Consider the following 25,521-nt stretch of genomic DNA (forward strand, 5'->3'; position numbering starts at 1 on the left):
CAGTCCTGAGTTAGACCTACCAGAGACATCCACCTAAAGGGTGGGAAAGCAGGAGAAGCCTGCAAATGCAGGAATGTTGTGAGCAGCCTGCTGACGCACGATCAGCAGCACATGTGGGTGAGCTCTTGCAAACCACCTGCAGCAGGCTGAGGGTAACCGCTCCCCATGACACGCACCTGTCCAGCCCTTCCAATGGTTATGTCAGCCTCTCATTCTTTGTATCAAAACCTTTCACACTTGGAAAACCTAGAGCAGCTTCTGTTTTCCTGACTGAATCCTGATTGATACAGGTTGCATATCAAAACTGTGGTGCGGAGGAGGAAAGTCTGGGATTTTTCTCTCTATAACATAGGTTTTTAAAACTGTAGAATTTAAAAAAATTTAAAAACCTTTTCATAGATCCTCAATGTGGAAAGAAGATACTGAAATACCTATCTCATTATTCCCCTCAACACTCAAAACAAACCATATTCTATTTCCTTTTCTCTAAAATTTCAAAATGAAGTCACTGGTGGTCTAATTTTGTCCCTGGCCCATAAAAACGATCTCAGTAAGTACTAGCTTTTTAAAGCAAATCTACTCAAGAAGGTCCCTTGTACATACCACTGGAATCAATACATTAAATGTAAAGGCTGTATTTGCTGTTTATCTAAAGGATTTGTTTTAATGCCTAACTTTGACTCTTAATATTTTACAAGATAAGAAAGTCACACGGAGCAATGATTACTTGTGCAAAGGGAATATGGAAGTTCTTCTTCTTACACTATATTACTTGAAGAATGTTTTAAAAACTTTTTTAAAAAGAATTTAAGGTTATTCCATAGGAATACATAAGACCTTTTAGTTAAAACAGGTCTTTTAAAACAAGAACATATTCATATCCACACCTACAATAATTTATTGATTATATCATGTGCTCATTAATAAAAATATTAAATGATAGAATAAAAGTTAGACTCATGAAGTAATTTATACCAAGGTTAAAAAATTCTCCCGTATTATATAAACTATGTAGCCAAACAGCTTTAGTTAATTCAGATAAAATCTAATTTCATGATTACTCTGGAATGCTGAGATATTTGATCAGTGATTACTAATGTGAGCGATAGCATTAGTTGAAGGAAAATAAACAATTCTCTGAAATATCATACCATAGTTGGCTACTGCTTTTCCACCTTTTCTTCTTATTTCTGCAACAACTTTATCAGCAGCTGAGGAGCCTTTACCAATTCCCCTGTGGTCCCCTCCTAAATCATTCACTGCAATATAAGAACAAACAAGAATTCATTTCTGGACCTTCAAAACACAAATCGGAAATGAAACTCTATTGCTAGTGTATTTCTTCAGCTATCTATCTCCCAAATTTCCTTCTACCCCCATCCCCACCTTACTAAACACACTATGAGACATGTACTTCCAAAATACGCCTCTTTGTTTATAGATGTACATGTGAAGGAGCAAAAATATTTAAATACAGGTTCATGTCATGAAATTTGTAACTTTGCAATGCCCTTCCTTTTTTCAAAAGAAAAAGAAAATGATTCAATCCACTTTTAGGAAAAACAAAGGAAGAAATAACCTTGGGATCACAGTAAGATTAAACACACAGGAAAATAATATGGAGGTTTCTCAAAAAATTAAAAATAGAATTGCTGTATGATTAATCAATCCCACTCCAGGGTATTTACCCACTCCAGGATATTTACTCAAAAGAATTAAAATCAGGATTTCAAAAAGATATTAGCACCCCAATGTTCACTGTAGCACTATTCACAATAACCAAGACATGGAAACCTACATGTCCATCAATAGATGAACTGATCAAGAAAATGTGCCATATCTATACAATATAGAATTCTATTCGGGTTTCAAAAAAAAGGAAATGCTGTATTATGCAGCAACATGGATGAACCTTGACAACAATATATTAAGTGAAACAACCCATTCACAGAAGGCCAAATACTGCATGATTCCACTTACATCAAAGTATCTAAAATAGACAAACTCGCAGAATCAGAGAGTAGGATGGTGGTTGCCAAAGATTAGAGGCAAGAGAGGAGGAGTTGCTCATCAGTGGGCACAAAGGTTCAACAATGCAAGATGAATTCATTCTAGAGATCTGGTCTACAACATAGTACCTATATTTAATAATACTGTACACTTAAAATTTGTCATGGGGGTAGATCTAATATTGAGTGTTCTTACTACAATTTAAAAAAAAGATTAAATACACAATGTGAAATAACTTCTCTATGTCAAGAAACCTTTTGTTTACAGGAATGGTGATAAAGAACTGGTATGAGTTTAAACTAGTAGACAGAGAAGCTCTCTTGTAAATCTTAATAGAACATTCTGTGTCATGGGCTACAATGAAAGAAAGAAAAACAATTAAAAGAAGTCAAAAATTATCCACAGAACTAATATGTATTCAGTCACTAATTTATAATTTCTTTATATGTTCAACAAATGACTGCACTTACCACTTAACATCTCTTTATATCCAATTATACATATTAATTGAGCATTTACTATTTGTAAGGAAACCTATAGAGGGAGACAAACATGTCTGAGAGTGGTGCCTGCCCTTGAAGAGTTTATAATCTGTTGAAAGTTAAGTGTGTGATGACTACAGCAATGCAAAGAGTTTAGCACAAGGTATAAAAACGCCAAATTAACTTAGTAATAGGCACAAAAAACAAAGTTAACTTGTACAATAATTTCTGATAAAATTTACAAAATAAAATGCAAAAGTACTGAAAAGATACGTAGGTCAGTGCCAAATAACTTGAAAAATAAAACAATTTAAAAAAATATTTGGGACAAAGAATTAATACGCTAAAAAAAAATTTTTTTTTCCTTCGGAGGAATGGCTCCTTTTTTGGATTCGGGTGAGGGTTGCATGGGGGATTGAGTAGACAAAAAGATGATACAGAGAAAAAGCCAGTGTCTACACACACTTAAAGTCAGCTAAGCTAAACGTTTTTTTTTCTTAAAGGAAATGAGGTTTTCAAACTGTAGACTATATTTTTTCTAATATAGTTTTATCAGTTTTACTGCAAATAAAAAAATGCTGTGAAGGCGGAAATGGAAAGAGTCTTATATTATCCCTGAAGAGATTAAAAAACATGTGGTTAAGATTCTCAAGACTAAATTCCTATTAATCACTCATTTCCATGCAATTATTCAAATGACAGGAAACAACCAGTACAAAATATCAAGGTTTTAAAACATGTAGCTAACAGTCTTTTAAAACCCTTTTTAACCAAGCAAGGGAAAGCTCAAAAGCCAATTGGCAAGTGTGATATTTCAGTAGAGAAAATTATTCAATTGTGCAATGAAAGACTACCCCCAAGTGGAAATTGTTCAAAGTGCAACCAAACAGGTGAACACTGAAACCTGGGTAAATAATTTATTGACATAAATGATGTGCAGTGAACCAATATCAGAATATATTTATTCAAGACAAGTCTCTACCTTAGCACTAAATTAACACTGACCTCATTCAGTCATCCTACTATGACCAGAGCCAACTCACAGGGACTACAGCCTAGACTAGAAAAGCCCAGGTTACAGGCTGAAGGGCTTGGATAGCAACAACGTTACAAGATTTTTTACTTGTATACAAAGAAAAACATATCTATACTACAGAACACTGTTACCATACAACTGTAAGACTAAAATTCTAATACAGTAATAATAAATAAAAATGTTAAATACCATCACTACTTTATACTGGGATGTGCATACTTTGTGTTTTCAAAGAACCATTATGTACACTGCTGCATTTGACCTCCAAGCAGCTTTTCAGGAGGTTGGCAGGAGCAATTACTACTTTCAGGGATGTGGAAACAGTTGGGAAAGGTTAGGTAACTTGTCCCAGGCCCCAAGGCTGCATGAAGTGGCAAAATTCACACTTGAACCTAGGTCTACTACCGTGTCACTCTACTCCTCTAATGCTGCAAGTTTTTTTAACCCTAAAACAGAACATAATTATTTCCATCCAACAACAGCAACAAAAATCATGTTTATATGGGGGAGGGAGTAAGGAAACAACAGATCAGCCACCCCTCTCAAGCAAAGGGATTTAAAACAGGTAGTAAAAATTGTTAAGATTATGATAAAGACAGAGTACTTTCAGCTGAAACTATCAAAATATACTAGAAATGTAATATATCTGTAAGTCCTCCACATAAAATCCAGTTTATAACCCTGAAGGGCTTGTTTCCTGAAGACAAAATCTTTTGGCTACTTCTGACACTAAACCAGAGGACCTGAATACACATTTTCCCAAAGAAGAGATACAGAGGGCCAACAGGGCTATCAAAGACTAGATAAATTTCTTCCTAAAAATCCATCCCCAAGACAAGTCAGCAGTGGCCTGCTATTAGCCAACCACTAGACAGGGATGTAAAGATAGATCCAGGGACCTCTAAAACACCTTTAGAGACTATAAACGTACTCTATAAATAGGTAAATGGACACCTAAATACTAAGGACCACATTATCAGGAATGGATGGCCTGAAAATGGGACTACGTATTTGTGAGATTGCCTGCTTCCCCACTTCCTCACAACAGTGGACATAATCATTCTTTGTAGTCTGCCAATTAAATTATTATAAACTGTAGCTCATTATTCTAATTCACATTTCTTCCAACACTAGTAAGGTAACATTTTATTTTCATGGGTTTATTGTTTGTACTGCTTAAATCACATTTTATTTGGGATGTTTGTCTTAAAGATTTTTAAGTGTCCTTTATTTATAAAACATTTAATTCTTTATCATACATATTGCAAATCAAAAATTATTTTATTGAAATGTTGACCGAGAAAGAGAAGTAACATCCGAGCATAAATATTAGTTGATAAGCATATGTACACCATTTTTCAGTATTGTCTCATGTAAACCAGATAGAGAAATCTGGATTTGTCTTTAGTAATCCTTTGTGCTATACTGGTCTCTTTGCTCTCAGAAGCTGACTGTCTTGCTCCTTCTCTTTACCCTTCACCCCAGCCTTCCCTACTGGCCCCAAAGACTAAAGCAGTCTATAGATTCAATGCAATCCCTATCAAAATACCAATGGCATTTTTTTCCACTAACTAGAGCAAATCCTAAAATATGTATGAAACCACAAATAAAACCAAATAGCTCAAGCATTCTTGTTTCCCTTTTCCCCCCAACCCCAAGCAATCTCGAGAAAGAATGAAGCTGGGGGGTACCACGCTCCCTGACTTCAAGCTCTACTACAAAGCTTAAGTAACCAAAATGCTATGGTACTGGCACAAGAACAGATACATAGACCAATGGAACATTATACAGAGCCCAGAAATATACCCTCACCTACATGGTCAATCATCTTTGACAAAGGAGGCAAAAACATACATGGAGAAAGGACACTCTCTTCAATAAATGGTGCTGGGATAACTGAACACCTACATGCAAAAGAATGAAACTGGATCACTGTCTTGTATCATACACAAAATTAAACTCAAAATAGATAAAAGGTCTAAATATAAGACCTGAAACCATAAAATTTCTATAAGAAAACACAGTCAATTCTTGAACATTGTCACTGGTAAGTTTTTTCTGGCTATGTCTCCCCAGGAAAGGAAACAAAAGCAAAAATAAAAAAGCAGGGCTACATCAAAGTAAAAAGCTTGTACAGCAAAGAATATCATCAACAAAATAAAAAGGCAGCAGACTCTATGGGAGAATATATTTGCAAATAATTTATCTGTTAAGGGGCTAATATCCAAAATATACAAAGAACTCACATAACTCAACACCAAATAAACAAACAACCCAATTAAAAAATAGGCAGAGGACCTGAATAGACATTTTTCCAAAGACAGATGGAGGGGCAACAGACACAGTAATCAAGTCAATTTGGTACTGGCATAAGAACAGACCCGTAAATTAGTGGAATAGAATAGAGAGCATACATGTATGGCCAATTAATATAAAATAAAGGAGCCACGGATATACAATGGGGAAATGACAGCCTCTTCAACAGCTGGTGTTGGCAAAACTGGACAGCTACATGTAAGAGAATGAAACTGGATTACTGTCTAACTCCATACACAAAACTAAACTTAAAATGGATCAAAGACCTGACTGTAAGTCATGAAACAATAAAACTCTTAGAAGAAAATATAGGCAAAAATCTCTTGAATATAAACATGAACAACTTTTTTCTTAATATATTTCCTTGAGCAAAGGCAACAAAAGCAAAAATGAACAAATGGGACTACATCAAATTAAAAAGCTTCTGTACAGCAAAGGACACCACCAGTAGAACAAAAAGGCATACCACAATATGGGAGAATATATTCATAAACAACTCACTGGATAAGGGGTTAATATCCAAAATATATAAAGAACTCACACTCCTCGAGACCCAAAAAACAACCTGATAAAAAAAATGGGTGGAGGACCTGAAAAGACACTTCTCCAAAAAAGAAATACAAATGGCCAATAAGCACATGAAAAGATGCTCCACATCGCTAATTATAAGGAAAATGCAAATTAAAACCACAATGAGATATCACCTCATACCGGTTAGGAAGGCCACTATCCAAAAGACAAGAAAGAACAAATGCAGGCAAGAATGTCGAGAAACTAAAACTCTCTTACACTGTTGGTGGGAATGTAAATTGGTGCAACTACTGCAGAAAGCAATATGGAGATTCCTCAAAAAACTAAAAATAGAAATACCATTTGACCCAGTCATTCCACTTCTAGGAATTTACTTGAAGAAAACAAAACCCTTGATTCAAAAAAGACATATGCATTCCTATGTTTATCACTGCACTATTTACATATGGAAGCAACCTAAGTGTCCATCAATACATGAATGGAAAAGATGTGGCACATAAACACAATGTGGTATTATTCAGCCATAAAAGGAAAAGAAATTCACCCATTTATTTGCAACAACATGGATGGATCTAAAGGGTATTATGCTCAGTGAAATAAGCCAGGCAGAGAAAGACAAATACCATATGATTTCACTTCTTTGTGAAGGACAAAACCAAAGCAAGAGATGGCTTAAAGATGGCAGTGTGAGAGGTGAGAAAGAAACTTCCTCCCAAAATCACATATAATATCAAAATATAGCAAATACAACTAATCCTGAAATAGCAACAGAAGAGAAGGCTACGTCAGACTGCCTACACCTGGGGAAAACAGCAGACCTCAGGATAAATGGGTAAAGTATCAAAGTCGTGATATGGCAGGACCCAAGCCCTTCCTTCACGCCAGCTCACCGGAGGGAGGAAGAGAAATGGAGAAGGGAGGGGTGGAGGGCTAGGATTACTGAACACACAGCACTGGAGATCTGCTCTGGGAGCATAAACCAATTACATGGTGCTCTGGAGATTAGTGGGGTTAGAAAGATAAGACAGGTGGAATACATGGAGACTCTCAGATTCCAGCCACTTGTAGAGACAGATACCAACAACCAGCCACTATGGGACAAAAGAAAGGCGGGCAGTCTGAGAGACTTCCTAACAGCGAGAGGGCTGCTCAAGGGGCAAGAGCTGCACAGAGCTTCCTGTTCAGGAGAAAGGACAGGTAACAAAATTGTCCTGGTACACTCTGCCCAGCAGGTTGGGAACTTTCAGGAGCTTCAGGCGCTCCACCACCCTGGCTGGCAACGCAGCTATGAGGCCCCCCACCACAATAGACAGCCTGCTGCTCCTTCCTCCCGTCACAAACCAGCTGCCCCTGCCATTACACCAGGCTAGCCAGAGGGTGGCCCCTCCTACAGCACCTACAAGTGCATAGCATAGAGCCTCCTCCTTGCACATTTGGCCCACTGGCCCTGGCAGTGGAGGCAGGCACTGCAGCCAAGAAGCAGGAAAGAGTTCTTGCCTCCTGACAAGCACCAGTGCTGCTCACCTGTGACCCCTGCCATCACTCCAGGGGCTGAGCAGCTCCAGAGAGTAGAGCTTCAGGGCACTAAAGGGTGCCACCTACAAATATGAAATGTCAAAGGAACCTGGTTCAAACCAAAGTCCCACAAACACCATAAAGAGGATCAAGTGAAACTGAACTCACCTGAATGTTCCCACAAGAGATTTTAAAATAAGAATCATAAACATGTTCACAGAGCTACAGAAAAATATTCAAGAACTCAGGGAGGAATTCAGGAATGAGACAGAAACTTAAAAAAATACGTATCTGAAATGAAACATACAATGGAGGGATATAAAAGAAGATTAGATGAAGTAGAGGAGACAGTAAATGAAATAGAAATTAAAGAACAGGAATACAAAGAAGCTGAGGCACAGAGAGAAAAAACTATCTCTGGAATGAAAAAAAAATGAGAGAACTGTGTGACCAATCCAAATGAAACAATACTCGCATTATAGGGGTACCAGAAGAAGAGAGAGAAAAAGGGATAGAAAGTGTCTCTGAGGAAGTAATTGCTGAAAACTTCCCCAATCTGGGGAAGGAGATAGTCTCTCAGGCCATAACGGTGCACAGATCTCTCAAAAGAATGAACCCAAGGAAGACAGCACCAAGACACATAATAATTAAAATGGCAAATATCAAGGATAAGGATGGATTATTAAAAGCAGCCAGAGAGAGAGAAAAACGATCACATACAAAGGAAAACCCATCAGGTTATCAGCAGACTTCTCAACAGAAACCTGACAGGCTACAAGGGAGTGGCATGATATACTTAATGCAATGAAGCATAAGGGCCTCGAACCAAGAATACTCTATCCGGTAAGATAATCATTTAAATTTGAAGGAGGGATTAAACAATTTCCAGAAAAGCAAAAGATGGGAGAATTTACCTCCCACAAACCATCTCTACAGTGTATTTTGGAGGGACTGCTATAGATGGAAGTGTTTCTAAGGTTAAATAGCCATCACCAGAGGAAATAAAACTATAGTAAAAAAAATAGACCAATTAATTACTAAGCAGATGCAAAATCAAATAACCACCCCCAAAGTCAGTCAAGGAATAGACAAAGAATACAGAATATGATACCTAATATATAAAGAATGGAGGGGGGAGAAAAAGGAAGAAAAAAAAAAGAACCTTTAGTGTTTGTAACAGTATACTAAGTGAGTTAAATTAGACTATCAAAAAGGAAGTTACCCTTGAACCTTTGGTAACCACGAATTTAAAGCCTGCAATGGCTTAAGTACATACCTATCGATAATCACCCTAAACATAAATGGTCTGAATGCACCAATCTAAAGACATATAAAGTCACTGAATGCATAAAAAAACAAGACCTGTCTATATCCTGCCTACAGCAGACACACTTCAAACCCAAAGACATACACAGACTAAAAGTGAAGGGATGGAAAAAGATATTTCATGCAACTAACAGGGAGAAAAAGCAGGAAATGCAGTACTTTTATCAGACAAAATAGACTCCGAAACAAAGTAATGAGACAAAGAAGGACATTACATAATCAGTCCAACAATAGGACATAACCATTATAAATATCTATGCACTCAACACAGGAGCACCCAAATATGTGCAACAAATACTAACAGAATTAAAGGGGGAAATACAATGCAATGCATTCATTTTAGGAGACTTCAACACTCCACTCACTCCAAAGGACTAATCAACCAGGTAGAAAATATGTAAGGAGACAGAGGCCCTGAACAATACATTAGAACAGATGGACCTAACAGACATCTACAGAACACTCCACCCAAAAGAAGCAGGATACACATTCTTCTCAAGTGCACATGGAACATTTTCAAGAAGAGATCATATACTAGACCACAAAAAGAGCCTCAGTAAATTCCCAAAGACTGAAATTGTACCTACCAACCAGCTTCTCAGATGACAAAGATATGAAATTATAAATAAATTATGCAAAGAAAACAAAAAGCCCACAAACACATGGAGGCTTAGCAACATGCACCTAAATAATCAATGGATCAATGACCAAATAAAAACGGAGATCAAGCAACATATGGAGACAAATGATAACAATAACTCAACACCGCAAAATCTGTGGCATGCAGTGAAGGCAGTGCTAAGAGGAAGTATATTACAAAATAGGCTTACCTCAGGAAAGAACAATCACATATAACAGTCTGAAGTCACAATTAATGAAACTAGAAGAACAAATGAGGCCCAAAGGCAGTACAAGGAGGGACATAATAAAGATTAGAGCAGAAATAAATAAAATCAAGAAGAATAAAACAATAGAATAAATGAAAGCAGGAGCTGGTTCTTTGAGAAAATTAACAAAACAGATAAATGCCTAGCCAGACTTATCAAGAAAAAAAGAGAGTCTACACACAAAAAAAGAATCAGAAATGAGAAAGGAAAAGTCACTAGACAACACAGAAATACAAAGAATTATGAGAGAATACTATGTAAAATTTTATGCTAACAAATTGGATAATCTAGAAGAAACGGACAACTTTCTAGAAAAATACAACCTTCCAAGGCTGACCCAGGAAGAAACAGAAAATCTGAAGAGACCAATTACCAGCAACAAAATTGAATTGGTAATAAAAAAACTACCTAAGAACAAAAAATCCATGGACCAGATAGCTTCACTACTGAATTTTATCAAACATTTAGAGAAGATGTAATACCTATTCTCCTTAAAGTTTTCTAAAAAGCAGAAGAGGAAATACTTCCAAACTCATTCTATGAGGCCAGCATCCCTTAAATACCAAAACTAGCCAAAGACATCATAAAAAAAAGAAAATTACAGACCAATATCCCTGATGAACATAAATGCAAAAACACTCAACAAAATATTAGCAAACCAAATTCAAAAATACATCAAATAGTATTTATTCTAGGGATGCAAGGATGGTACAATATTTGAAAATCCATCAACATCATACATGACATCAACAAAAAACCACATGATCATCTCCACAGATGCCAAAAAAGCATTTGACAAAATTAATCATCCATTCATGATAAAAACTCTCAACAAAATGGGTATAGATGGCAAGTACCTCAACATTAATAAAGGCCATATATGACAAACCCACAGTCAACATCATACTTAACAGCGAGAAGCTGACAGCTTTTCCTTTAAGATTGGGAACAAGACAAGGATGCCAACTCTCCCCACTTTTATTCAACATAGTTCTGGAGGTCCTAGCCACAGCAATCAGACAACACAAAGAAATAAAAGGCATCCACACTGGTAAGGAAGAAGTTCAACTTTCACTGTTTGCAGATGACATGATATTGTACATGAAAAACCCTAAAGAATCCAGCCCAAAACTACTAGAACTAGTAACTGAATTTAGTAAAGTTGCAGGATACAAAATCAATATACAGAAATCTGTGGCATTCCTATATACTAACAGTGAACTAGCAGAAAGAAAAATCAGGAAAACAATTCCTTTCACAATTGCGTCAAAAAGAATAAAATACCTAGGAATAAACCTAACCAAGGAAATCAAAGACCTATACCCTGAAAACTACAAGACACTCATGAGAGAATTTAAAGACAATAATAAATGGAAATACATGCCATGCTCATGGACAGGAAGAATAATACTGTCAAAATGGCTATTCTGCCTAAAAAGCAATCTAGAGATTCAATGCAATCCCTAACAAAATACCAACAGCATTCTTCAACGAACTAGAGCAAATAGTTCTAAAATTCATATGGAACCACAAAAGATCCTGAATAGCCAAAGCAATCCTGAGAAGGAAGAATAAAGCTGGGGGGATTATGCTCCCCAACTTCAAGCTCTACTACAAAGCCACAATAATCAAGACAATTTGGTACTGGCACAATGACAGATCCATAGATCAATGGAACAGAGAGCCCAGATATAAACCCAAGATATATGGTCAATTAATACACGATAAAGGAGCCATGGATATACAATGGGGAAATGACAGCCTCTTCAACAGCTGGTGTTGGCAAAACTGGACAGCTACCTGCAAGAGAATGAAACTGGACTATTGTCTAACTCCATATGCAAAAGTAAACTCAAAATGGATCAAAGACCTGAATATAAGTCATGAAACCACAGAACTCTTAGGCAAAATCTCTTGAATATAAACATAAGCAACATTTTCCTGGACACATCTCCTTGGGTCAGGGAATCAAAATCAAAAATGAACAAATGGAACTACATCAAACTAAAAAGCATCTGTACAGCAAAGAACACCATCAGCAGAACAAAAAGTCATCCTACAGTACGGGAGAATATATTTGTAAACGACATATCCAACAAAGGGTTAATATGCAAAGTATATAAAAAACTCACACATCTCAACACCCAAAAAGCAAATAACCTGATTAAAAAATGTGCAGAGGATATGCAAACAATTCTCCAAAGAAGAAACACAAATGGCCAAGAGGCACATGAAAAGATGCTCCACATCACTAATTATCAGGGAAATGCAAATTAACACCACAATGGGATATCACCTCATACCAGTTAGCATGGCCAAGATCGAAAAGACAAGGAACAACAAATGCTGGCGAGGATGCAGAGAAAGAGGAACCCTCCTACACTGCTGGCGGGAATGTAAATTAGTTCAAACATTGTGGAAAGCAATATGGAGGTTCCTCAAAAAGCTAACCATAGAAATACCATTAGACCTGGGAATTCCACTCCTAGGAATTTACGCAAAGAAAACAAGATCTCAGATTCCAAAAGACATATATGCACCTCTATGTTTACTGCAGCACTATTGACAATAGCCAAGATATGGAAGCAACCTAAGTGTCCATCAGCAGATGAATGGATAGAGGTGGTGGTACATATACCAGAATATTATTCAGCCAGAAGAAGAAAACAAATCCTACTATTTGCAACAACTTGAATGGAGCTAAAAGGTATTAGGCTCAGTGAAATAAGCCAGTCGGAGAAAGACAAGTACCAAATGATTTCCCTCATTTGTGGAGTATAACAGAGGCAAAACTGAAAGAACAAAACAGCAGCAGACTCACAGACTCCAAGAAGGGACTAGCGGTTACCAAAGGGAGGGGTGGGAGAAGGTGGGTGTAGAGAGAGGGAGAAGGGGATTGATGGGTATTATGATTGGTACACATGGTGCATGTGTGGGGGTGTGTCACGGGCAAGACAGGGTAGCACAGAGAAGAAAAGTAGTGACTCTGTGGCATCTTACTACACTGATGGACAGTGACTTCAATGGGTTATGGGGGGGACTTGATAATATGGGTGAATGTAGTAACCACAATTTTTTTCATATGAAACCTTCATAGGAGTGTGTATCAATGATACCTTAATAAAAAATTAATAAACTAATTAAAAAAAGGAAGCAAACCAGAAGGAAGAAAACAGCACTAGACTCATAGACACCAAAAAGGAACTAGTGGTTACCAAGGGGGAGGGGAGAACATGAGTTGGGGGACAAGGGGGAGGGGTTATATAAAGTGGCACAATAAATCACAATCACAATATAAGCTGATCACGGGGACAGTAGTTCAGAACAGAGAATACAGTCAATGATTCTGTAACATCTTACTATGTTGATAGGCAGTAACTACACTAGAGGGGGTGAGGATTTAATAGTATGGGTAACTGTTGAACCACACTGTGTTGTATATTTGAACCAACATAAGATTATTTATCAATGATACTTTTTAATTAAAAAAAAAGAAGTATGTATTGGCAAGGAGAGGATGAAAGGGAACCTTTGTGCACTGCTGGTGGGATTACAAATTGGTACAGCCACTAAGGAAGTGGTATAGAAGTTTCTCAAAAAGTTTAAAACAGAAATACCATACGACCCAGCAATTCCACTTCTGGGAATTTATCTGAAGAAAACAAAATCATTAATTCAAAAAGATATGTGTACTTCTGTGTTTATCAGAGTATTATTTACAATAGCCAAAATATGAAAATAACTAAACATACACTGATGGATGGATATAAAAATTGTGGTACACAAATACAACAGAATAATACTCAACCATAAAAGAGAATTAAGTATTGCCATTTGTGACAACATGGATGGACCTCGAGGGTTTTATGTTAAGTGAAATAAGTCAAATACCATATGATTTCACTTATATGTGGAATCTAAAACACAAAAAAAAATGAACAAAGAAAAGTGAAACAGACTCATAAACAGAGAGAACAGACTGGTGGCTGCCATAGCGGGTAGGGGAGTGGAGAATGGGTGAAATAGGTGAGGGGAAAAAAAATTAGTGAGAATGTTCTAATCTTCATCTGGGTAAGGGTTACATGAGTGAATACACGTGTCAAAATTCATCAAGGTGTTCGCTAAGATTTGTGCATTTTATTGTATGTACCTCAATATATGAAAAAGACTACAGCAAGAAACATGCTTTGGGTCCCCTGATATCAGGCTGTAAACCAGCTGAGGGGATCTATCTCACTTTGTTTGCATGGGGAAAAAATGGAAACCAAACTGATCATCCTCTTCCTCAAACTGTCCCACCTTGTCCGCGCCCATTCGCTGCTGGGTGAGCTATCTCCCAGGTACTCTGTCCCTTCTCCTATTCTAAACAACATCTGTCACTGCGCCATCAGGTCTGATCATCGACCTCGTAATGATTCTTCAAATGTTCCTGTGTCCCCACTGTGGATCCGGCACTGTGCTAGCTGCTTGGGCTCTTCAGGTAGTTTGCGAACGGAGCAGTTTCCAGTTCTTCTGAGGAATTGTTTATCGCTATTTCTTTCCTAGTCTATCATTTCATGCCCAGATTACTGCAGCTGCCTCCCGGGTGGGTGGTCTCTGCCTCCAATCTTCACCTCTCCAGGTCATCCACAGAGAGCTGTTGGGATAATGGCCCTAAGGCAGCCGTTAGACTGTTATCCCCTTGCTCAGGATCAGCAGTGGGATCAGCAGTGGAACTTACAGTCACTGTTGAAGTCTGGCCTTGCTTTACTGCTCCAATTTACTATAGGCAGTTCCTTCTTTTTGAAGCAGCTCAGTGCAGAAAAGTGCTTATGTAACAGTTTCTGAATTCCATTACTTATCAAGGGGTAATGTTATAATGCTTTATATTTGAAGAGTGCTTTATAATTACACTTACACATATTCATGTTCACATATTTATTCAATCCAAGAATCTGTTAGCAGCTAAGTTGTATCTATTACCAATGATGTATCTATAAACTATTTTTATTTCCAAAGGAAAATGGTGCTCCCAATTCTGCAAAATCAGAATTATTTTTTTATGTGTTGATTATGCAACATCATTTGTACTGAGTATCTAAGTGTACAAAAAAATAAGGGCAATATCATATCAAAAATGTATTTATTTTGTGGAGAGGTTAATTACTTTTTTTTGTTAAAGCTTTTAAGAAATTCAAACTGCAGATTCAGAAAGTCCTTTTTTATCCTTGCAGTCATCCAATTTCTCCCAGAGTTATCTGTTATTAACTGTTTCTTGTATGTCCTTCAGACATTTCTATTTTCTATGCCTGATGCCTTTTCTCCCATTTTGTTAAAGTTTCCTATAGCAAAGAATAGCATTAAGACTTATTGCATTGATTTTAGAGCTGCAGACATAATGGGATTTCTTCCTATATTCTGTTATGCCCTGACTGCTACCAAAAAGTATTTAAAGTGACTTGTATATAAAACACATGTGCAAGGACTATTAAAGACAGAAAAATGAACAGAATGTTAAGTCAGAGAAAGACAAGCATACTGAAAGCATTGGCTAATGGTAGTTACTCTAGTTGGGGATGGGGTCAAATTTACCCTTACGCTGCCTATCAGTGAAAAAAAGGTGGGGGATACAGAGAGTTGACATACTATTTTCACTATTTGGCAGAAAGATACAATCACCAAGTTTATCAGGAATGTTCTCCAGAATGGCCATAAATATATCTAAATATTTGAAGGACTCCAAAATGTGGTGGTAGTAGACAGCAGTACATTAAATTAGTTCATTTTATTAGTCTCAAGAACAAGAAGGTATCAAAGGAGAACAACAGAAAATGAGACAGTGCATCATCCTGCACTTAGTCCTTGGACATCTCCTGTTTACCTGTACTTGGGTAATGTGATCCAGTCTCCTGGCTTTACAGGCCATCTATAAACTGAGAATCTTCAGATTTATATAGCTTCAACCTGTCCCCTCAACTAAAGTCCTGTATCCCACTGCCTACTTAGTGTCTCCATCTGAGAATCTAATAGGAAGTTCTCCTCCCTGCCAACCTGGTCCTCCCTCATTCAGGCTTTCTCACTTCAGCATACGGCCACCCCAGCCTTCTCTTTCCCTTACAACCCACATTAGCAAGTCAGCAAATCTGGCCCTATCTACCTTTGAGATATATCCAGAATTTAACCTCTTTGCACCACCTCCATCCCTGCCACCCATCTAAATCATCTCATATGTGGATTATTGCAATAACCTATCAGTTCTCTCTTCTTCCTTTTTTTTTTCCATGAAAATCACGTATGTACAAGAGATAATAGTATAATAAACTCCAATATGCCCATCATCCTTCTTCACTTCCACTAACAATCTTTGCTCCTTTACAATCTACTGTCCACACAGCAACCAGAATGATCCATTTCACGTTGCTCCTCTATTTACACTCTCCAGTGGCTTCCCATCTCCATCAGGGTAAAAGCCGGTTCTTACTCTGAACTAAATGGTCCCACGTGATCTGGCCTCCTGTGACCTTTCAGCTCTCGTCTCATTTTGGTCCCCTTGATGACCATGCTCCAGCCACTGAGCTTCTGCTAACTCTGAAACACACCAACCCTGCTCCTGCCTCAGGACCTTGGCCCTAGCTGCTCCCTCTGCCAAGGGATCCTGGGCCTCAGATCTTCTCCTGGCATACCCCCTCCTTCACTTCCTGCAAACGTCTTCTCAAAAGTCCTCTTGCAGCATTTTCTATCCCATTCACTATTGAGTTTTTTCTCCATAGCACCTATCATTATCTGATAAATTGTTACATATGTATTTATTATCTGTCTCCCCACCACCTCCACCTAGAATGCAAGCTCCATGAAAGTAGGGACCCTGTTTTATTCCCCACTCTATTCCTCCTGTACCCACAATAGTCTGTGCTATATAACTGGCCCTCAATAAGTAATCATTGGATGAATAAATGAATCCATACAGTTTTAAGTCTTTTAACTTTATGAATTATTTTTAGTTTTTCTAAACTGGGCTTTTCAAATGACAAATGGCTAAGAGCCATTCTAAAACTACTTAAAACCTTTCCCCCTGCATTAGTGATATTGACAGAAGGCATCTGGGAGGATGTGGGCATTGGACATGTGGCTTATTTATTATAAGCTGGAATCCACGTGCGCTTTCTTGTGATCTTTCTCCTCATGTCATATAAGTTCAACTCATTCACACAATCAGCATACATCTGACTTGACTGATTACCAGGCAAACCACTGTGCTGACACTTGAAAAAAATATATCAGTGCCTAAGCCAGGCCTTTTTCTTCATCTGTAAGAGAAACACAACATCAGGCACAGGAACATAAGACTCATCTTTACCAGTTATTACATAACTCTGGGAAAGAAATCATGTTAAACAAAGGGGCTGGGATGCCCCCTGAGTGAATAAGAACTCAGGCTCACTTTGACATATCCAGTTCTTGAGCACAGTGCCTAGCACATGGTGGGCAGTCACTAATATTGGCACCTTTCTCTCCCCTTTACAAAGGACTTTAATTTTTTATGTGATCTAATCCCCATCATAATCCCGGAAGGTGGATAAGTGGCTCCTAATATTCAGAGAGGGCATATAATTAGCAGCAGCCACAGAATCTGAAGCCCAGCCTAGCTTCAAAGGCAATTCATTTTCTCATAACAGGTCACCTTCCGGCTGTCAGGATCACAGAGTGGTAAAAAACACAAGCTCTAATGACGGACCAAAGGAACTTAAAATTCATCTTTAGCAGTTACTATGTAACCATCCCACAGAAAAGAAATCATGCTGATCTTACTTTAAGATTGTAGTTTCAACTATCCAAAGATGTTACCCCTCCTGTTCAAGAAAAGTAAACTTTCTACCTTTCTTACCATCAAAGAAGACCTTCTTGCTGCAACACTTCACTGTTCTTCATGTTCAGGACCTCAAAATAAAACTTAATATTCTGAGAACTGGATATGGCTCACCCACTGAGGAAACCTCAAAACTATTCCACTCCCAGCATTTACTTCAAATATATACAGACATTTCCTGAAACATGTAACTTATACAAAACCAAATGTCTCTTGTTACAAACATCAGCCAAAGTCCTAGCAGTTCTTATACTCAGCTTTAAATCTCCCACAGTGCTTTATATTATGGAATATAAAACTCAGCAAGCATATTAACATGAAGTTGGAGAATACCTTAAACGATGCCCTTAACTTTCAGCTTGGCCAAGTGAATTCCCTCCGCCAGTGAAATGGGAGTGGAAGCGGCATACCACCGCCGAACAAAAGCTTTAAGAGCCAAGTGAATCTACTGTTCTGTTCCCTCTGTTCCAAGAGCAGCGATATCCCAGATAGACGCTGCGCCTTCAGCTGAGATTCTGAAGTTAGGAAGACACAAAGAACAGAGGCAGAGCTGACCAGAAGCTGAAAGGTTGTGTAGCATGAAAGAATCCTTTATTACTGTGAGCCACTGAGATTTATTTGTTAACACTCATAACCTACCACAAGTTGACTTATATGAGAAACAAGCTACTTCTACTTGATTTCTTAAGGTCTTACTTCTTACTGGCCTCTGAGCTAGTCATGGAATTATTTGATTAATCACCACAAGATACTCTGACGTCATAACACCCTAGGTTTGCTTGTTCTTCTTTATCATTTTTTGGTTTACTTAGGTAAAAATTATGCTGAGCAACATAAAAATTAAAAGAGAAATGTTAATGCATGTGATGCAACCTGGAAGCAGGGAATGTATGTTTAAAAAAGCTAAATTCAAGCCTAGTGGTCGTTAGCGCAGGGCACAACCCAGCAGCAGCCTAGAAAGCACACAGGTAGGTAACTCAAGAGAGGAGTTGAAAATATCGGCCCAGAGTTCTGCACTTTTACATTGGCTGACTTCAAACTAAATCTGGCTCTTCAGCCAAAGCTGACAAATATTTTTCCAAGATACAAATCTGCCTTTTTGGACTTTCAGCACCACTTGTAGCAATACCACCTCTAAGGCAATGACAAAATAAATAGACACCGTGCCTGTTTTTTTTATAGAACCCCAAAGCTCCTAATCCAAATTTAACAAGTCCAAAGGTAACAGAGAAATATAGGAAAAGTGATCCACACAGACACACATCACTATAAAATTTTCTTATAAAACAGGTTGACAAGATTATCTCTCAGTCACAACCAAAAAAATAGAAATTTACTTAACCAGTCTCAAAGACACACTACCCCACTCCACCCAAAAAAAATCTATGTGAAACAAGAAAAGAACCACAAGACAATATATAGGTCCTTTAGGAGTTATAGAAGATAAAACAAGGTCCTTACAGAATAGGGTAGAAAAGACAAATAAATAAACAGTTATCAGATAAAAATATTAGGAAACAAACAGCAGTATGAAAATAGAAAAACGTAACCACGTGTGACTTTAGGCCCTGAAATAAATATTTTGGGGATGATCTCGCTAAGAGGGCCTGAACTATACACCCCCTGGCCAAATACTACCACGTCACAATTAGTCCTTGCCATAAGCAGCCGATTCGATTTGTTACCATCTTCAAGAACACCCAAAGGCTCAGGGTTCCTTCCATAAAGGCAGGGACTTACCTCAAGTCCGTGGACATCCACTCAGAGGGAGTATACTCAATGTCCTGCTTAGGTCTTTGTTTAGAAAAGCTGGTTGCTTGTTCACACTTTTGTGATACATGTCTCCATAAACAAACTGGGAGAAACTTGTTTCCGTGTTCCCCAGGAAGATACAGAAAAACTGGGATTGGGAGATACTTTGGGCTGACAACTTTATCCCAGGAAAAATACTACTAAATACTGGGTCACCACATCTGACCTGCCCCCTACCCCACACTAAGTGCTCCCTCTAAGTCCCCACAAAGTGTGGCTGTGGACGATCTGCTCCTGTGCCCACACCAACTGCCAAGTGCATCAGGCCAGTCCAAGCCATTCGGGTTACTAAAACCTCCCGCCTTTAGGATTCTGTAGTACCGCACTGTCCAAGGAACCCCCATAATAAAACTCATGTGACTGCCCCCTTAAATAAAAATGTTTAATTTATTGTAAAGCATTTCCATTTGAAAAATCTTGATGAATTTATTTTTAAAAACCATACTTTGGATTCCCTGACTCCAAACTTCCAGTTCTCAAGATGTACTTATTTCCTACTCTTATCAATATCTTCATATTTCCTGGGATTCACCTTGTACCTGGGATTCATTCTAGCTTAAAAAAAAAAATCACAGCCCATAATTTACTGAATTCAAGAATTTTCTTTTTATAATAAATGCCTACCCATCTTTACTAATACTGTTAAACTGCAAGTTTACTTTAAAACTAAGCTATACTACATCAGCCTCAAGGGAGAAAAATTTTGCTGGCAGAAGAAAAAAATTACTGATGAACAGTGACAAACTATTTGCTATAAACACAAAGGTGGCTGGCTTGTGAAGATGGTACTTTAGTTACCAGCTACTGATCAAAAAGAAAAATTTGTCAACTTACCAACAACTGATGCACCTCTTTTTGCAAAAGCCAGGGCATAGGCTTGGCCCAGTCCTAAAGAAAAACAAAATAAACAGCAAGTTGAGCAAATATTAGCATAATTTTTTTTGGTCCACCCAACTCAATCCCTATTTTAATGCAGCTGGTGAGCAGTTGAGTACATTACACCAGCAGTCTCCCTGGTGCTCTCATCCTCCACTCCAACTCTTCTACAACTCCTTTTTCACCCTCTTCTACATGCAGAGGTTGGAAAGCTTAAAACTACAGTTTTCACCTCTTCTACCTATCATTTCCTACCATTCCACTTAGCTGCTAGGATGCTCAATGTGAATTAGGTTCTACCACTGAATACATTTTCATGTAATCTGTAAGGTAGAAATGAGGCCAAAGCCATCTTACTGTGACTTCTGGCTGCTGCTCTTGGCTAAGAAGCTGATTTCTTGAAGCTTCCAAGGTACTAACAGGGACGGAGCGGCAGCTTCTTGATCTAACCCCCTCATCTCTGGATGACCACTTCCATTCTCCAGACAGATCCCTGGAGTCTAGTGGCTGTGTGGGCTGTGCAGTTCCAAAGGGAGCCTCAGAGAGCGGGGCTCCACTAGAGGACCAGTTCCACATTGTTCTGCAAGCTATTCCAAGAGAAACTGCAGAAAACCCACTGCCTGTGTTAAAACCTTTCCTTGCTTCAAAGATTTTGTCATTTCTATATCCTGCACTGGAACTTAACTACACAATCACCAAATGCAAAAAATATTAGATTTCTTCTGATGGGTATGAGGTGTAAATTTATACATGCAAAAAGGGAAGCATACCTACATACATTTATTGACATAGAATATCTTAGGAAGAATATATGAGAGACTAGCAACTAGTGCTTACCTCTGGGAACAGAACTGGGTGACTAGCAATTGGGGATGAAGGCTATCTTGTATTGTTATTGTTTAGATTGTTTTAACATGTACACTTTTTTTAACTTAAGTTGATACATCTAATTGGCAGTTTAAATTTAATTTAAACTAATTGATAAGTAAGTTCACAAATAACAAATTGAGATGACTAAATTATCAGGCTCTTTTAAAAAGAACCCAAAATATAAAGTTTTCCAAAACTAAAAGATATCACCAAATAATTTATTTTAAAGTTTCATCTATTCTGAATGGATAAGAGAGAATTCAGCCAATATAGGAACTCAAGTCTTCTCATATTTGATCAGATCAAGGCTAAAGCAGTTGTTCTAAAGTGTTTTTTGAGAAATCAAATGAGAGAATGCAAAAATCATGGAAACAGTAGAAAATCATCTGCTGAAAGGAATGGGGTAGTTCTCTAGTACAGATTGATTTAATCAGAGAATTGTCTCAACTTAAAACCAAGCGTACAATTCTCAAAAGATAACTGATCTATGTTTATCATAAGGCCCAAACTGTACACGAATCTGCACATAAAATAAAAAGTGAGAGTCTCCTGCCTTTTCCCTCTAACACCAATAGCCCATTGAATATTTGATTGGTAAGGGTCCTTCCATGTTTTTGTATCTGTGCTTATATAAACATTATTAAAATACTTTATCTACATTAGTCTGCTTCCTCAAACTAGAAGGTCCTTGAAGGTTGAGATTGAATATGTCACTCTTTTTCATTTCCCACAACACCCAGCACAGCTTTATAGTTAAAGTGCACAAAACGTTAAATCCAACAGCTTCCATTTTGTCTTAATCATTTTAAATACTATCTTAAATTTCTCCCATATACCTAATCATTGTCAATCACCCTCTCTCCTCTATTTTTTTTTAATCTTTAATCCTTTAGCACTGTCAAATCTCAGTTAATTTTTAAACTGCTATTTCAGTGCTCCAAACAGTGGTTAAGACTCCTCTCTACTTTAAGTTAACCAAGAGCCTCTGAGAATAGCTTCCTAGACTATTTCACTTTCTAGCTTTACCAATCAAAGGAATTCAAATGATTTCAAAATCTCTCCCCAGCCACCAGAATCTCCAACTACTCATACACTTCTCATTATCCCCAGATCTACAAGTTGCTGTTTTATAACCATCTCAAATTCCTAATGGCCAGACTTACTTCTTCCATTGCCTGCTCCACCACTCTCACAGTTACATCCCAACAACCACTACAATCAGAAATAAATACAAACTTCCCTGTTATACTAACAACCATGGCAAAATTGTTTACCTCAAGTCTGGACAATTCTAAACCTTGTCCAGACCTACAATCAGAAATAAATACAAACTTCCCTGTTATACTACCAACCATGGCAAAATTGTTTACCTCAAGTCTGAACAATTCCTTCTCCGTCTGCCATTAAACTATTCTATATTCCAAGCTAGCAAACAATGCCTGAATAGTGCAGAGATATTTCTAGTCATTTCTAGAACATGTGTGGGTTGGAGTCAAACTAATTCCCAGGCACAAGCCCAGCAGGCATTCATAAACACCCTCCTGGGATGCTCAGCACTGCTTCAATTTCCATAGGTATGGATCTCTGAGAACCCCAAGACCTCAAGGACAATAATCTCCATGATTGGAGTATCTCCCTTCCTCAATGATGGCCTATGACAGTCTCAACTTCACTCTAAAATTAAACGATTCCCTCAGATCAGTACTTATGCTAATGGCTAGTAAATGTACCATACATAATCCAGGCAATGGAAATTTCATCTACAGGACTCTTTAAAATACGGACCAGCTATGAACAGGAAGTACTAAATTATAATCATCTAGTCACAACTCATTAATGCCTCACAAAATCAATTTAGTGATTTGCAATCTGCATCTACTTAATGAAACAAAATAGAAAGTTTCAGAGTGCACTTCATTCACTCTGTACCATGCATGAACTTGTGTCAAGTATAGATGGTGTGTGTGTGTGTGTGTGTACTGGGTCCCGGTATAAAAATGTATTTCATACAGTGAATCACTGTCAAAGGAGGTTTAAAACACTGAGTGTATCATGTAATTATTTCCATCGAAAGCAAAGTGTAAACAAAATGTTTTCCCAAAAACATATGATCGTTTTGGAATGAATATAGCTGTGAGTATAAAATACTTGGCCACCAATTAATAATAAAAGTATTTTATGAAATACCCATCGTTTTGTCATTTACTCAACAAGTGCTTTCTGGATTTAGGCATTAGACTCCATTTTATCATTGGAGATGTAAAAGTTCACACGGATTAACTGACAGGATTTGTGACTTTTAATATTACAATTTAAATGAATCGTGCATTAGGTCTATTCTCCGTATAAAGAACTACCAGTGGGGAATCAAAGGCACATAACATCAAGATCGCTGCTCATGGAGGTTACAGAAGCCATCCATTCACTGACAGGATATGGTGTAAAACCTCACCGCAGAGCATCAGTATAGGTATGAGTGGCTTGTTTTAACTTTTCGTCCTTCAAAAATTGGATGATTTCACGCAACAAATTTCCATTTTGCTTCTCCTGACATATGGCAAAATCTGGCCCACTTCAGAAACGTCTCTGCTCCCAGGTCCTACTCTCCCTACCCACTCCCTTTTGGATCCTCTATCACCTGCCTGACTCCTGCAAGCCCGTGCCCAGATGTCAGTGGACTTGGAGTGCAGTGCTTCGAGCACACCAACTCCAGCGAGGAGGTTCTTATCACGCGCTCTCGTTAAAGAGAGCCCTCTCAAGAGCTTTAAAAACTTCAGGCAGAGGGAACGAAACACCGAACGACCGACTTTTCAAACGCAAGCGTATGACGTCCGTACTCCTCTGGGGGAGATTCCAGTCCCTCGACCTCTTCTTTGCAACCTTGACCTGACGGCGGCCTCAGTGTCTACCGGCAGGAAGAGTCTCAATCGAAGCGCACAGACGAGCGGGAGGAAGACCTTTAACCCACAGCCCAGCCCGGCCTCTCTCCTCCCGCAAGCCCCGCGGCGAAGCGGGCTGCACTTGGGTGACTAGGTGCTCGTGGCTCCCCCTCAGGGCTGGCCAGCCCCACCTCTCCCTCCTCGCAGACTCGGCGCCCCGAAAACAACCGCTTCCCGTCCTCACCGGGTTCATTCGCTCGCTCCCCTCCCGCCCCCTCACGGCCGCCCGCAGCCGCGACGCCGGGACCACAGAGACGCTGCGCGCGTTTCCCCGGCCCGAAAAAGGGGGTCTCGGGCACCCGCCCTCCAGCCTTCTCGTGCTCACCTCCCCCCGCGCCGGTAACCAGTACCACCCTCCCGTCGAATCTCAGCGGCAAAGCCATGAGTCCGGCCAGCAGCGACACACACGCAGGCAGAAACGCTAGAGTTCAGACCTTAGCAGAGGGAGGAGAGAGGGAGTGACTTCCCAGTTTTCGAGAAGGAGCCGGAGGCCGTCGTTTCCCAAGTGCGCCTGCGCGCGGTGTGGGGGGGACTGTCCCTTGGAACTCTGGGAAATGTAGTCCAACGTGCTTCCCGTCGCCGGGAAACCTTTTGCAGGATGGGCCAAGTGGCAGTTTCTGCGGCTGGAAGTGGAAGTTACTGGAACCTTTGTGGTAAAATGACTGACTCGGCACCTTGCGTTTGTCCATTCACCCATCGTTTTGTCATTTACTCAACAAGCGCATTCTGGATTCAGGCGCTCTCTTAGAGAAATAGGGCATAGTCTCTATTCTTAAAGGGCTTTCAGAAATAGCCCCTAAGAAGGAAAGGCACCCATACCAATGGGTACAGATTTCTCAGGATATAATCCCTGAACTTCCTGCAGGAGAATGATCTAGGAAGTGTCAAAAAGGCAGAGTCGGGATCCCCACACTGATGGCCCGAAATAGAATCCCAGGGGACAAAAAAACAGTTCAACCAAGTTGTCCTATATGGTTTTTGCCTTTGTATGTTAAGAACAGTCATATGTTGTAATTCATTCATGTAGCATTAAGTATCTATGAGTGGTAGGCATAAATTCACAGATGAACGATTA

The 25,521-nt window shown here is 38.8% G+C and overlaps 1 protein-coding gene across 1 annotated transcript in view; it reads right to left on the reverse strand.

Moving 5' to 3' along the window:
* HSD17B4 (hydroxysteroid 17-beta dehydrogenase 4) overlaps positions 1-24,930 on the reverse strand; it is a 78,685-nt gene extending 53,755 nt beyond the window's left edge. Inside the window, exons 1-3 of the mRNA XM_057490722.1 lie at positions 24,772-24,930; positions 20,596-20,649; positions 1,152-1,259 (exon numbers count right to left, since the gene is read on the reverse strand). Of these exons, the coding sequence (XP_057346705.1) occupies positions 1,152-1,259; positions 20,596-20,649; positions 24,772-24,829 (220 nt within the window). The 5' untranslated portion in view covers positions 24,830-24,930. The remainder of the gene's footprint in view (positions 1-1,151; positions 1,260-20,595; positions 20,650-24,771) is intronic.
* Between the last annotated feature and the right edge of the window lie 591 nt (positions 24,931-25,521).

Source organism: Manis pentadactyla, chromosome 13 (genome assembly GCF_030020395.1).
Source record: "Manis pentadactyla isolate mManPen7 chromosome 13, mManPen7.hap1, whole genome shotgun sequence".
Lineage (NCBI taxonomy): Eukaryota > Metazoa > Chordata > Mammalia > Pholidota > Manidae > Manis > Manis pentadactyla.